The 13,844-nt window shown below is 53.5% G+C and overlaps 2 protein-coding genes across 3 annotated transcripts; one reads left to right on the top strand and one right to left on the bottom strand.

Moving 5' to 3' along the window:
- The first annotated feature begins 418 nt into the window (after nt 1-418).
- AVPR1B (arginine vasopressin receptor 1B) lies at nt 419-2,213 on the top strand. Its single transcript, XM_005529418.2, has 2 exons — nt 419-1,373; nt 1,924-2,213. Exons 1-2 carry the CDS (start codon nt 419-421, stop codon nt 2,211-2,213), a joined length of 1,245 nt encoding a protein of 414 aa, XP_005529475.1.
- Nucleotides 2,214-4,195: 1,982 nt separating this feature from the next.
- RHEX (regulator of hemoglobinization and erythroid cell expansion) lies at nt 4,196-11,826 on the bottom strand. 2 transcript variants are annotated; one of them, XM_088067196.1, is made up of 6 exons: nt 11,713-11,826; nt 7,764-7,827; nt 7,206-7,294; nt 6,519-6,659; nt 6,150-6,208; nt 4,196-5,661 (listed from the first exon to the last, which is right to left on the bottom strand). In XM_088067196.1, exons 2-6 carry the CDS (start codon nt 7,778-7,780, stop codon nt 5,455-5,457), a joined length of 513 nt encoding a protein of 170 aa, XP_087923322.1. In that variant the 5' UTR covers nt 7,781-7,827; nt 11,713-11,826; the 3' UTR covers nt 4,196-5,454. The 2 variants fall into 2 exon arrangements, with proteins under 2 accessions (XP_087923322.1, XP_087923323.1); XM_088067197.1 differs by lacking the exon at nt 11,713-11,826 and adding an exon at nt 10,380-10,526.
- Nucleotides 11,827-13,844: the final 2,018 nt, after the last annotated feature.

Here is a 13,844-nt window from a genome sequence, read left to right on the forward strand (position 1 = left end):
AAAACCCAGCCCCGAGGGCACCGAGAGACGGGGCTGGGACACGCTCACCTGGATGCTCTCCTTGGGATGAAAACGCCAAAGGGATGCAGCCTCTGTAGCGTTTTCTGCTGCTTTTAAAGATAATTTCTCTTTCCCCTCGGATTTACCTGTGCAGAGGATGCAGAAGGCGAGCAGTGCAGGGAGAAACGGGGATTTGAGGATGTTCAGTGCAGACGAGAGAGGTATCGAGGGGTGAGCCAGGGGCTCCTGCACCTCTCTGCTCCACAGGAACATTTTCAGGCCAGGCAGAGGGGGAATTGCAGCTACCAAACCAGGGCTGCTGTGACAGGTGATAACCAGGCAGGGCAGAGGGGCTGGAGCTCAGGGACACAGGGAAGGGGACAACAGGACATCAGGAGCTCTGTGCTCCCGCAGAGGGATGGAGCCGGGCTGGGGCTGGAACAGCTCCCACCAGCGCCCACCTGGGCACGGCCAGGGGCTGCTGAGGCTGGCAGGGGACCCCAACCTGACGGTGCTGCACACCCGGGACGAGGAGCTGGCCAAGGCCGAGGTGGGGGTGCTGGGCACCATCCTGGCCGTGGCCACCGTGGGCAACCTGGGCGTGCTGCTGGCCATGTACCGGCTGAGGAGGAAGATGAGCCGCATGCACCTCTTCATCCTGCACCTGGGGCTGAGCGACCTGGGCGTGGCCCTGTTCCAGGTGCTGCCCCAGCTCCTCTGGAAGGTCACCTACCGCTTCCTGGGGCCCGACCCGCTCTGCAGGGCCGTCAAGTACCTGCAGGTGCTCAGCATGTTCGCCTCCACCTACATGCTGATGGTGATGACCCTGGACCGCTACCTGGCCGTGTGCCACCCGCTGCAGTCGCTGCAGCAGCCCAGCCGCCAGGCCTACGCCATGATCGGGGTCACCTGGCTGCTCAGCTGCCTGCTCAGCCTGCCCCAGGTGTTCATCTTCTCGCTGCGGGAGGTGCGCCCGGGCTCGGGGGTGTTGGATTGCTGGGCGGATTTCGGGTACCCGTGGGCGGCGCGCGCCTACATCACCTGGACCACGCTGTGCATCTTCGTGCTGCCCGTGGGCGTCCTCAGCGTCTGCTACAGCCTCATCTGCCACGAGATCTGCAAGAACCTCAAGGGTAAGACCCAGAGCGGCGCCCCAGCCCCGGGGGGAGCCTCGGTGGGCGCCCCTGCTGCCCCCGGCGCGGCGGGGAAGGGCGGGCAGCCGTCGCGGGTGAGCAGCGTGCGCACCATCTCCCGCGCCAAGATCCGCACGGTGAAGATGACCTTCGTCATCGTGGCCGCCTATGTCACCTGCTGGGCGCCCTTCTTCAGCGTGCAGATGTGGTCGGTGTGGGATGAGGATGCTCCTGATGATGGTGAGTGCTGGGTGCAGGGCCCTGGGGACCCCAGGAGTGAGGTTGGGTTTGTAACGAGTAACAGCTTGTCATTTAGATATAAAGAAATCATGGGGAGGCTACAGATCTCCCCCCTGGTAATGCTTAGAAAATACAATTTGTAGAGTCAATTTGTTCCTTTCAGCAGAAAAAAACGCTGAGAAGTGATGATTTCTGGCCATCATCCACAGGGGTGTGCAAAGACATCTTTGCCACGTGTCTTTTCTCTCCTCCGGGAATTTTCAGAGGTTTCAGAAATGGATTTCTCAGTTCATATGTTGAATTTTTTTCCCTGTAAATCTTCGTAGTTTTCCTAACAGTAGAAGATTGAAAGTCCCCTGGGAGATGCTTTGGGCAGCAAAGAGGCTGAAGGAAAGCCCAGAAGCTGCCAGGTCTCACAGGACGTGCTGCAGCACATTCACACTGCAGAACCTGAAGGGCAGAACTGCACCAACGGGAAGGAGAGCCAGGAGAGCCCCCAGGTCCTGCCCAGCCCCTGGGGATGTTTCACCTCTCCCTCTTGCCTTGCCAGAGTCCACCAACGTGGCTTTCAGCATCACCATGCTGCTGGCCAGCCTCAGCAGCTGCTGCAACCCCTGGATCTACCTTTTCTTCAGCGGGCACCTCCTGCAGGGCACCGGGCGCTGCCGGGGCCGGCCCCGGGCCGGGCTGCGCAGACCCAACTCCAGCGGGAGCCTGTGCAGCCGGAAAACCACGATCCTGAGCCACAGCCAGCAGGCCGGGGTGACACTGCACGGGGACAGCGCCAGGGAGCTGTACCCGCCCTGCCACGAGGCTGTGACAGAGTCCGGCACGCTCTAGGGTGTGACACTGCCGGGTGTGACACTGCCGGGTGTGACACTGCCATGGCCAAGTGTGACACTGGCGGGTGTGACACTGCTGGGTGTGACACTGCCATGGCCAAGTGTGACACTGCCACGGCCAGGTGTGACACTGCCATGGCCAGGTGTGACACTGGTGGGTGTGACAATGCCATGACCAGGTGTGACACTGGCGGGTGTGACACTGGCGGGTGTGACACTGCCAGGTGTGACACTGTCGAGTGTGATACTCTGGGGTGTGACACTGCCACGGCCAGGTGTGACACTGCCGGGTGTGACACTGCCAGGTGTGACACTGCCGAGTGTGACACCGCCAGGTGTGACATTGCCAGGTGTGATGTGTGACACTGCCAGGTTGACACCACCGTGTGTGCCACTGCCAGGTGTGACATTGCCGGGTGTGACATTGCCGGGTGTGACATTGCCAGGTGTGCCACTGCCAGGTGTGCCACTGCCAGGTGTGACACCGCCACCGCCAGGTTTGACACCGCCAGGTTTGACACCGCCAGGTGCGCCACTGTCACTCTGTCGCTGCAGAGCGCGGCTGTCCCCACCTGGTGGCACCGCCTTGTGCAGAAATCAGCATCGCCATCCTCCACACCGCGTGTGCTGTGACCTCCGGGGACTGGACATGGACCCTCCGGCCCCTGCCTGACCACAGCACCCACCCCCCTCGCGGTTAGGGAAACCTCCGGCTGCATCCCCCGGGAAGGGATCCTGCATCCTCCGGGGAAAGGATCCTGCATCCCCCGGGAAAGGATCCTGCATCCCCCGGGAAAGGATCCTGCATCCCCCGGGAAAGGATCCTGCATCCCCCGGGAAAGGATCCTGCATCCCCCGGGAAAGGATCCTGCATCCCCCGGGAAGAGATCCTGCATCCCCCGGGAAGGGATCCTGCATCCCCCGGGAAGGGATCCTGCATCCTCCGGGGAGGGATCCTGCATCCCCCGGGAAAGGATCCTGCATCCCCCGGGAAAGGATCCTGCATCCCCCGGGAAAGGATCCTGCATCCTCCAGAGAGGGATCCTGCATCCTCCGGGGAGGGATCCTGCATCCTCCGGGAAGAGGGGATGCTGCACCCGCAAAATCCTCCTTGGAGGACTCGAGTTTGGTGTTCCCAGCTGCCAGCAAAGCAGCCGGGGCACGGCAGGCGGCAACGCGGCTCCATCTGCTGCAGAGCTCGCCGCCGCCTCCTCCTGTCGCATCCTCTGCTGGCCGAGCAGACAGCGGGGACAGAGCTGTCCCTACCCCCGGGGCACAGCACGGGGCTGCAGAGCTGCTCTGGCCTGGAACTGTCCCCCTGCCACCTCTCCTGGGCCAGGGCCAGGGCAGTGGAGTCCCCTCGTGCTGGGCACAGCTGTCCTGCACCGCGCTGTGCCAGCTGGAGCGCCCCAAATGCGGTGACAGCACCCCCGAGGAGCTGCTGGGAGCAGCCCTGGCCCTGCTCCAGCCCAGCTGGGCCCATCCCCACTCCCCCCCGGGCCCTCTTCCCATCAGCTTTGCTCCCAGCCCCATCCCGAGTTCAACACCTGCTGCGTCCCGGGCAGAGCTGCTCTCACCCTGCTGCTGCTTTTGGCTGATTTTGCCGGGATCAGCGGCCCAAAAGCACCCAGGGAGCAGGGAACCTGGTTCCCCCTGCAGACCCAGCCTGGCCCCTGCCCTGCTCCCAGGAGCTGCTTTGTGCAGGAATAAGTCGTGGATGAGGCAGGGAAGAGCCTCCATTAGCTCTGGCAGTCGAGCTCAAAAGCTGCTGAAGGTGATGTCCAGATGTTCCAGTGAAGGTTCCAAACCCCCTGTGAACCACAGGCATTATTCCTTCCACTAGCACAGGTTAAAGCTGTAAAAATAAGACATTAAGAGTAAAATATTTTGAAATCTTCAATATTTTCACTTTTTAATCGCCAGGCATTTGAATCAGAATTCTGAAACACTTCCACTCACTGGTTTTTGCCTCACCTCCAGTTCCTTATTCACACCTCTCCTGGGTTTTCCAGCGTTACCCAGGAATTGTTGGGGTTTTTGGAACATTTTCCTTCATGTGCCCTTCGAGTTGGGCCAGATCTGCACCACAAGGTCATGCATGAAACCAGGAGTGCCTGGCTCCCCCTGCCACTGATCGATCCCAAATCAATCGTCTCACAACCTTTCATTAAATCACAGCTTTGCTGAGCCCGTTTAAAACGCACTAGGGGCAGCTCCAGCCCCGAGGAAGGGGGGCTGTGCTGGGAGGCAGCAGCTCCATCCCCCTCACAAAGCTCCCACTGGGGCACTATTCCCATTCCCAGGCACTTTGGAAGTTTATTTATTGAAAATTCTGAAAAATGAGGAGCAGGGGGATGGCCCAGGTGGGGAGAGACCGAGCCCAGCACCTGGAGCGGGGAAAAAACATGGAAAGCAAAAGGTGGGAGACAGGGAGAGGGAAACTCCAGTGGGAAAACTGTATTTAAAAGGATTTATGAGGCTGATGAGCAAAACAACATCACTGAGAAGAGCTGCCAGCCAGTTCAGAGGAGATTTTGAGGATCACTGCATCTCCCTCCTGAACTGCCCGTTCTGAGAGGCGAGGGGAGGATTTTCTTTCGTTTTCATGAAAACAGGGGGCAAAGGCCATGACACAGAAGTGGAGAGCTGATGCCAGGCTGGCTCAGAGGGGCCCTCCCCTGCCCCACCCCGCAGCCCTCAGGAACAGAGCTGCCTTTAAGGAAAACGCCGAGGAAACTGTGCCTGCGGGTCTGGGTGGTACAAGCGGTGCAGCCCGTGCCAGGCGGTGCCCAGGGGAAGGGCACAGAGCTGTGCAGCTGCTGGGGGCTCTGGGCACCTCTGAGCAGCTTCACCCTGGTGAGATGGCTTCATCCTGGTGTGATGGATTCATCCTGGTGTCACAGCTTCATCCTGGTGTCACAGCTTCACCCTGGTGAGATGGCTTCATCCTGGTGTGATGGATTCACCCTGGTGTGATGGCTTCACCTCGGTGTCACAGCTTCACCTGGGTGTCACAGCTTCACCTGGGTGTCACAGCTTTATCCAGGTGTGATGGATTCACCCTGGTGTCACAGCTTCACCTGGGTGTCACAGCTTCACCCGGGTGTCACAGCTTCACCTCAATGTCACAGCTTCACCTGGGTGTCACAGCTTCACCTGGGTGTCACAGCTTCACCCGGGTGTCACAGCTTCACCCGGGTGTCACAGCTTCACCTGGGTGTCACTGCTTCACCTCAATGTCACAGCTTCACCTGGGTGTACTCCACGCCCTTGGATCCCTCGGGGCTGGAGAATGGACAGAAATATATTTTCCTCTTCTTTGGGTCCACATTGACATAATCCATCCCAGACTTCACGTTCTTGTAGTCCTGGGCAGAGCCTGGCTCGTGGCCTTTCCCTGGGAACACCAGGGATGTGTAATGGATGTTTTCCTCTGAGCCAGGGCCCTGCAGGAGCAAAAGGAACCCCAGGTCAGGCCCCAGCAGCCACCAGGAGCCTTGGCCCTCGAAGCCATGCAGCGGTTCAGGGAATCATGGAATGGGGTGGCTTCGAAGGGACTTTAAACCCATCCCATTCCCCCTGCCACGGCCAGGGACACCTCCCACTGTCCCAGGGTGCCCCAAGCCCCATCCAGCCTGGCCTTGGACACTCCAGGGATCCAGGGGCAGCCTCAGCTTCTCTGGGCACCTGTGCCAGGGCCTGCCCACCCTCAGAGAGAAGATTTTGTTTCCTAATTTTCCTAAAGTGCCCAGGGATGCTTCCCTCTGAATGGGGGACACTGGAATGCTGTGTGTGACAGAGGACAGCAACCCCCCCAGCCCTTATTTATGGAATTTCAGTGTGGTTTGATGGATTTTCCCCTCCTGATGCTGCTCTGGAGGTCTCGAGCTGGACACAGCTCCAGGTGGGCTGAGGATGTTTTTTCCTGTGGTACCTGAGGGCAGGAAGGGCTGTCCGAGTCCTCCGAGGTGTCTGAAGATGTGTCACTGCTCCCTTCAAAACAGGAACCATTTACCACCCCAGCACTTCCCAGGGGGTTAAAGGGGAAAAAGGGATCAAGGGAGAAAAAGCAAACGTGCTCAGGAGTGAAAATTCCCATGCACAAAGCATCAGTTGGATCCCTCCCAGCCTCACTTCCCTGGGAGAAACGGGGCAAGGAGAGCCCAGCTGGGCGTGATGGGAAGAGGAGGCAGCTCCTGCTTGGCCCTTCACCCACCCCTCGTTCCACCCCCGAAGAGCCACCACAAAAATTCCCAAAATTCCTGTGCCAGGACAACTCCCCATTGCTGCAGGAGCCCCTTACCTGCATAGGCTGGTGATGGTTTTTGTGCTCTGGGATTTTGTGCCCTGTCCCCTGCCAGTGACGAGGCCGGGGCTGGGCTGGGCTGAGCCCTGGGATGATCCCCAGGGCTGCTGCTCATCTGCATCCCACGGGAATGTTGGGCTGTGACCAAGAGGAGAGTGAGCCCTGGTCCCTGCTGTGCCCAGCCCACACCTGCTCCAGCAGCCCCAGTGCAAACCAGCACACCCCAAAAAAATCACTGCTGTGCACTGGAGCAGCTCAAACCCATAAATTCAATTACTGAGATGAGCCAGGGCCCTGCTCTCCCACCAGGAGAGGCTCCAGTGACAAATCACAGTGTCAGAGCCTCTTCTTGCAAGTTTGGAATGATTTTGACCCAAAGCAGAGCAGAGCTTTGTGCAAATGTCAGCAGCGGTTGGTGTGAAAGAATTCCCTGCTAGAAATTGCAGCTTCATCTGAATTAATACTCTGTGAGCTGATTCTTGGTATTTTTCCCAGCACTTTACTAAAAGAGCAATAGAAGAAAATGCTTCTGAAGCAACACAAGGTTGTCCAGCCCTCACTGATGTGTACAACCACACCACCCACAGCTCACAGCCAGCCCTGAGCAGCTCAGCCCTGCCCCTTTCCCATCCCACACCCAACCCCAAGCCAGGAAATCACCAGGGAAAGCCATTCTTTAATTACCAATTTTCCTGCTGAGCATGATGTAAAGGACCAGCAAGAGGAGAGCGTGGAGCACCAAGGTGCCAAGTGAGGTGACAGCAGGAATCCAGCTGAAGGAGAGAAAAACATTCAGTCTCACGGAAATCACCAAATTCTTTGCTTCTTCTTTGCAAATTCTTCTCCCCATGGCTTCAAGGCACGTTTGAGACTCAGGTTTGCTGGCGGCTTTTGGTTTTGCCTTTTGGTTTTGGGGTGATGTGTCCCAAAGTGCGGGGCTTGGCTTTCAAGCCCGATTTGAGTTCCTTGCCCCTTGTTTTTGGGGGTTTTCAAAAGCCTCAGGGCCAGGGGGGGAATGTGGGAGAGGGGGAAGAGGGGAGAGAGACATGACAGGTGTGATGGAATTAGAGAATGCTGGAATTATGGAATGGGTTGGGTGGGAAGGGACCTCTGAAGGTCACCCCCTGCCACGAGCAGGGACATTTTCAGCCGGATCAGGTGGCTCAGAGCCCCATCCAGCTGGGCCTGGGATGGTCCCAGGGGTGCTGTGAAGGGCTCTGTGCCCCGGGGTGCTGCACTCACCACGCACAAGAGCTCATCCTCCCGCTGAGGTGTCTCCAGGGGGGACACAGAGAGGCAGCAAGACCTGGTGGAACCAAAAGAAAATGGTCCCACTGAGCCTCACGCTGCTCCACACGAGCTGGAGGTCAGGCTCAGCACTTGGAAGCAGCGGTTGGATGTTGCAGATGTGAAATGAAATAAAGGTTATTTATTTTATCCCAGCCTTCCCACTGTGAGAATTCCTCTGGTTCACACCCTCACAGAGCCACGGGCTCTCCCTTATCACTGAATTAATGGTTTTATACATGGTCATATCTAAGACTTGTCTGGACTTTCTGGGCTCCACTGAAACAGAATTGAAATTTATTCTTCTTGCTTTAAACCTCTCTCACGGTTCATTTTCTTTTTCCTTTTCTCTTTTTAATCCACAAAAACCAAACCAAACAAACAAACAACCCAGAAAACTACAAGATGAAATAAAAATAAACCACCCATGGTAGAATTAACCAAAGGAAGGTCATGGGTTGGTGTGAGACTCTTGCATCAGCCAAAGTCCAGACTGAAATATCAGAGGCCCTCCAACACCTCAGTGTCTGAAACACCTCAGATTTAATACTGGGAGAGCTTCAATCCTGCTGAGGTTAAGAGGATTTAAGGCAGAAAACCCAGCCCCTATGCCTGGAACGAGCCCCTTAGCTTGGGACTTCGGGCTGTAACACTCAAAAAGTTTATAACAAAAAAAAGAGCTGCTCATTATGTAAAAATAGCAATGGGGTGAGCTTTCACTTGCAAAAAAAGCACTTTAAATCTTCCCTCAGTGTTATACACTCACTATTTATAAATGGCTGATAGGGAGAGACCTTCAGCTGAGGCTTTGATACAGTGATTAAAGCAGCCATGATAATTTGATTGATAGGTTGATGGATAAATTGATAGAGCAAAGGCATTATCCATCCTGTGGAGCAGATTCTATCATTTCCTCTGTGACACATTTCTGAGCCTAATTCATCAAAAGCTTTCCTGATAACCACCAATCTCCTGTGAAATGCCACTCATGCAAACAGTTTGATGACTGCCAAGCTAAAAGTTCATTTTTTTTGCAGGAATTTTCCCCCTTCCTTACTGAAAAAAAATCTGTCCTCAAGTATCCTCCTCAAAGGGCTGCCACTCTTAAAAGGCTCATTTCCTACCGTGGGGCAGGAGATGCTGCTGCAGCAGCAGATAAGGATCTGAAAAATGAGCTGCTCAAAAGGAAATTGCAAAATAAGCCCCAAATATCAGCAGCTTCTGTGCTGAGATGGGTACGGTGAGATGGAGGTGCTGATACAGGGTGGGTATCAAAAAATCTGACTTGAGACAGCAGCCAGTGAGAGCCTGGCACCAAATGTGGGTTTTTTGGGTGTCTCAGGGAACTTCTGTGAGCCTGAAACCCCCAGGATTTCTCAAGAAAATGCTGAAATCAAGGTTTGCAAGGAGCTGCTCCTCAGCTGGGCAGCCAAGGGAGGTGCCTGAGTTCTCCCAAAAATGAGTGAAAGCTCCAGAACACCCCAAATTCTTTTAACCCCGCTTGAGCCAGGCCCAGCTGGCCCACTGTGTAGGAGTCTAGAAATGCAGGGATGTTTCTCTGTCTATTCAATTCTTTAAAAAATACATCAATCATATATAATATTGACAGAAAGGCTTCCAAATATCCCTGAGCAAGCCAAAGTTTGGAAGAAATTAAATAGAAAATAGAGAAATGTTTATTTTATCACTGAGAAATATAGATTTTAAGAGGGTTTCACACATGGAGTAAAGATGGAGGAAAAAAGGTGTAGTTTTTAATCCTTCTTCTTCCTTCTTCTCCATGCTTCTGCAGTTTTTAGAAGCACAAAGAATGATTGGTTTAGAATTAGTTGTACTTTTAATTACGTGAATAGATATATTTGTTGAGATATAATAACAATACACGTGTCTGTAGTTAATAGGGTAAAAATTGGTATAAAAGTGAAAAGACCTCGTGGTTTGGGGGCATTTTGTATCATCAGAAGGAAATGAGCCAGGCTGTGGTGATTTAGGCTTGTGCCAAGTTTTTGTAAGGATCCTTCAATAAACACCAGAAACCAGAATCTAATGAGCCCGGGAGTTTTCTTCGAATAATAAAGACTGAGATAAGTGGGACTCCCCACGAGGGAGGATCCCAGGGGAATTCAGCCCAAAGGAGGCTGAGAGAGAGAGAAAAGTTATATCCACTGAGAATTCAGCCCACAGGAGGCAGAGAGAGAAAAGTTATATCCACTGAGAATTCAGCCCAAAGGAGGCAGAGAGAGAAAGAAAAGTTATATTCACTGAGAATTCAGCCCAAAGGAGGCAGAGAGAAAAGTTATATTCACAGAGAATTCAGCCCAAAGGAGGCAGAGAGAGAAAGAAAAGTTATATTCACTGAGGATTCAGCCCAAAGGAGGCTGAGAGAGAGAGAAAAGTTATATCCACTGAGAATTCAGCCCAAAGGAGGCAGAGAGATAAAAGTTACACACTGGAGCTCAGGATGGCACCAAGATGTGCCATGGGGGATTCTCAGCCCAGTTCTCCTCCCGCTGTTCCCCCTCTGCCTCCTGCGCTGTCGCGGCCGGAGCGCGGCGCCCAACGCGGATTTACCTGGGGGTCAGAGCTTTCCACACCGTCCCTTCCCCACGGCTCTGGGGCAGCTGGGGCCGTGCAGGCAGCAGGATTTGGGATTTGGGATTGTGCAGGCAGCAGGATTTGGGATTGTGCAGGCAGCAGGATTTGGGATTGTGCAGGCAGCAGGATTTGGGGTTGTGCAGGCAGCAGGATTGGGGATTTGGGGTTGTGCAGGCAGCAGGATTTGGGGTTGTGCAGGCAGCAGGATTTGGGATTGTGCAGGCAGCAGGATTTGGGGTTGTGCAGGCAGCAGGATTTGGGATTGTGCAGGCAGCAGGATTTGGGGTTGTGCAGGCAGCAGGATTTGGGGTTGTGCAGGCAGCAGGATTTGGGGTTGTGCAGGCAGCAGGATTTGGGGTTGTGCAGGCAGCAGGATTTGGGGTTGTGCAGGCAGCAGGATTTGGGGTTGTGCAGGCAGCAGGATTTGGGATTTGGGGTTGTGCAGGCAGCAGGATTGGGGATTTGGGGTTGTGCAGGCAGCAGGATTTGGGATTGTGCAGGCAGCAGGATTGGGGATTTGGGGTTGTGCAGGCAGCAGGATTTGGGGCTGTAAAGGCAGCAGGAGCAGGATTTAGGGCTGTTTCAGCAGCATTTTGGGTGCAGAGCGGGGTCCAGCAGTGCCGGATGCGGTCACGCTCTACGCCCAGGTCAGAGGCACCAAGGAGCGCACATGAGGTTCCATGACGCCTCCTCTTTGTCAGTGGGCTCATTTAAATATTTTGGGGTGTTTCTCTGCTGTTTTACAGCTGTTTTGCTCCTGAACCCCTCCATCAATTCTTCCTCTTCCAGCGGCTTTGTCCCAAAATTCAGCTGAGCTTCCTTGGAGCCAAGCAGTGCTGAGGGAGCTGTGCCCAGCTCAACTCAGCTGCCACCCAAACCAAGCTCGGGGTGCTTCCAAGCAAACATTTTCCATGGGGATGAAGGATTCACACCAGCTGGCTCTGTGTCTGCTTGGGGAGGATGGGCCTCCCCCTGCCCACACTCAGGACAACGTTCTGCAGCCTTTGCGTGCGAGCAGCAGCCTGGCAGATCCCATCCTGAGAGTTCCCAGGAGGTTTGGGGAATCCTGGGCTGCTGGTTCATAAGAACTGTGGGGTTTGTAGCTCTGGAGGTGCCCTGCAGCGGCCCAGCCTCTTCCTTGGCAGAAATAAACAAGAAATTGCCTTTTTTCCAAGGTCCCTGATGCTTGGGGACGGTGCCTGCTCGCCTTTAAACATCTCCACCAGCCCAAATCCTGTCCCAGGGGTATAACATCCCAAAGAATCCCTCTGGATTATTTAAAACAAAGATCTCAAAAAGCATCACCTACCCCAGGAGCTGCATCACACATTGGGGTGACTTCCCAAATTCCCCTTCCTCCCTGGAACTGCTCCCACCATCCACCAGCTCCATCAGCAGATGTTGGTCCTGCTCTCCTCACAGCTGCTGAGCCCCAGGTAAATATTTTGGGGTTTATTTAACCGAAACTCGCTTGTTTGTTGTATTTTTTTCAGGTGAGAGTTTGCTGCTGCAGCGCTTTCAAGTGCTTGGTGGTGGATAAACAGATTAACAGGTGAGAAGTGTCTGATAAAGGGACTAAAAAAGGGTTTTGTAGAAAACCCAGCTGATGTCAATCAGATGGGGCAGGCAGTGGCTCCCCTAAAGGAAATGTGTCAAAGGAAACACAGATAACACATTTTTAGCCTGAGAACAGGTTTTTTAGAGGAGGAAAGTGCTTCACACAGAGCTGGTGAAAGATATATTTTCAACCCAAGGGGAAAAACCTATTTCTGATGCAGCTAAGGGCAGGTGTGTGGCCCTTCAGGGGTGGGACACAGCTGGGGACAGCCCCTGCCTGGCAGAGGTCATTCCTCTCTTACCTGGAATATTCCAGGAGCTGGGGTCACCTTTCCTCAGTTTCCCCAGAGCAGCACAGGCTGGCCCTGCCAAGCTGAGGGACACTGAGGCTTGGAAATTTGGTATCTCTTACCTCTGCCTTCCACACATTGAGGTACAGCTGAAATATGTATGAAACAAAGCCTTTTTGGCCCAATTTTCTGTGCAAATCCAGCCCATTTGCTCCCAAAACATAGGGAAAAAAAACCCCACGTTGTTCTATTTGAAATAAAAATTTTGAAGTGACCCTAAGAATTGAGCTTTTAAAATTGCTTCTAAAATAACTCAAAAGTCGAAATAGATTTGCTTAGCTGCAAAAATTTCTAAATGAAAGGTCTGGCCTCGTTATGACTTTCATCTTCCTATTTTAATGCTGAATCCGCTGCCAGGAGTTTGCAGATTATGATGATCCAATTGGGGAATCTTTTCCACAAAATAAAGTATTTCACTTAAAGTGTTTGGCATGTCTGTGCTGCTGCTCACCCTCACATTTATCTCCAAAGCCCAGTGACCCTTCAGGCTGGGTTTTCTGATAGGATTTTTGGGTTTTAAACCATGTCTGGAACAATCCACTTGCTGTTTTTGGCTGATCTGGCACTTGCTGCAGCTGCTTTTGTTTTAGGAAGTTTCTTTCTAATCCATGAATATGTGATTAGGACAAGGAGGGAGGATGGTACATTAAACTGCATCTCAAAAGGGGAAATAGAGAATAAATTTGTATAACAGTCACTGGGTTAAAAAAGAAAATTGCAGCACGGGGGAATGCAGGGAATTTTCATTTGTTTAGGAAAAACAGCTTCATTTGCCATCGGCATCAACTGTGCTGTGCCCAACGTTTTCCTGCTCACATTAAGAAATATTTGATGGATTTTTTTAAGCTTAATCTGCCCACAAAGCTGGGAGTGGAGGGGCTTGGCAGCATCTCCAGGGATGGGGACACAAGATCCCGGTGACAGAAGGACGTGACTCAGCTGTCCCCAGCCACCCTTGCTACCTGTGTCTCACAGATTTAATTTCCTGGGCGAGGGCTTTAATTAGATAAAATTTAATTAGATAAAACAGGCTCGCTGGGACAAATAAAAAATCGATTAGCACAGTGCTAAACCCCGTTAATCACGTGAATGGGGCTCACTGAGCAAAACACACCCGTCAGCACCCGCCATCGGTTGTTTTAGTGCCAAAACCATGGAAAATAAGGAAAACTCAGCATCATCCCAGGCCTGGGAGATGCTGGCAGCAGGAAAACCCTCGCCTGCCCCCACTCACTCCCCCTATATCTGAAGCTTTATTTGTTCATCAGCATTTTCTATTTGCACTCACAGAGGCTTTAATGAGACGCCCGGCCTGGCTTAAACAAAACTCACAGGGGATGAGTCCATTAGAGCCTGCAGAGCACCAGGGAGCTGTCTCCCATGGAAAGCTGCTCATTCCCGGCCTTGGGAAGGGAAAGTTGAGGATTCCCGAGCCGTTCATCAGCGCTAATTAGTCTTTGTCTTTTAAAATGAGGTCAATGGCTGATGGTACAAGCACATCCCTGCAGCTGCTGGGGTTTGGGGCACCCCATGG

Source organism: Pseudopodoces humilis, chromosome 26 (genome assembly GCF_049639895.1).
Source record: "Pseudopodoces humilis isolate 2021_Gansu_Grassland_sample_001 chromosome 26, ASM4963989v1, whole genome shotgun sequence".
Classification (NCBI taxonomy): Eukaryota; Metazoa; Chordata; class Aves; order Passeriformes; family Paridae; genus Pseudopodoces; species Pseudopodoces humilis.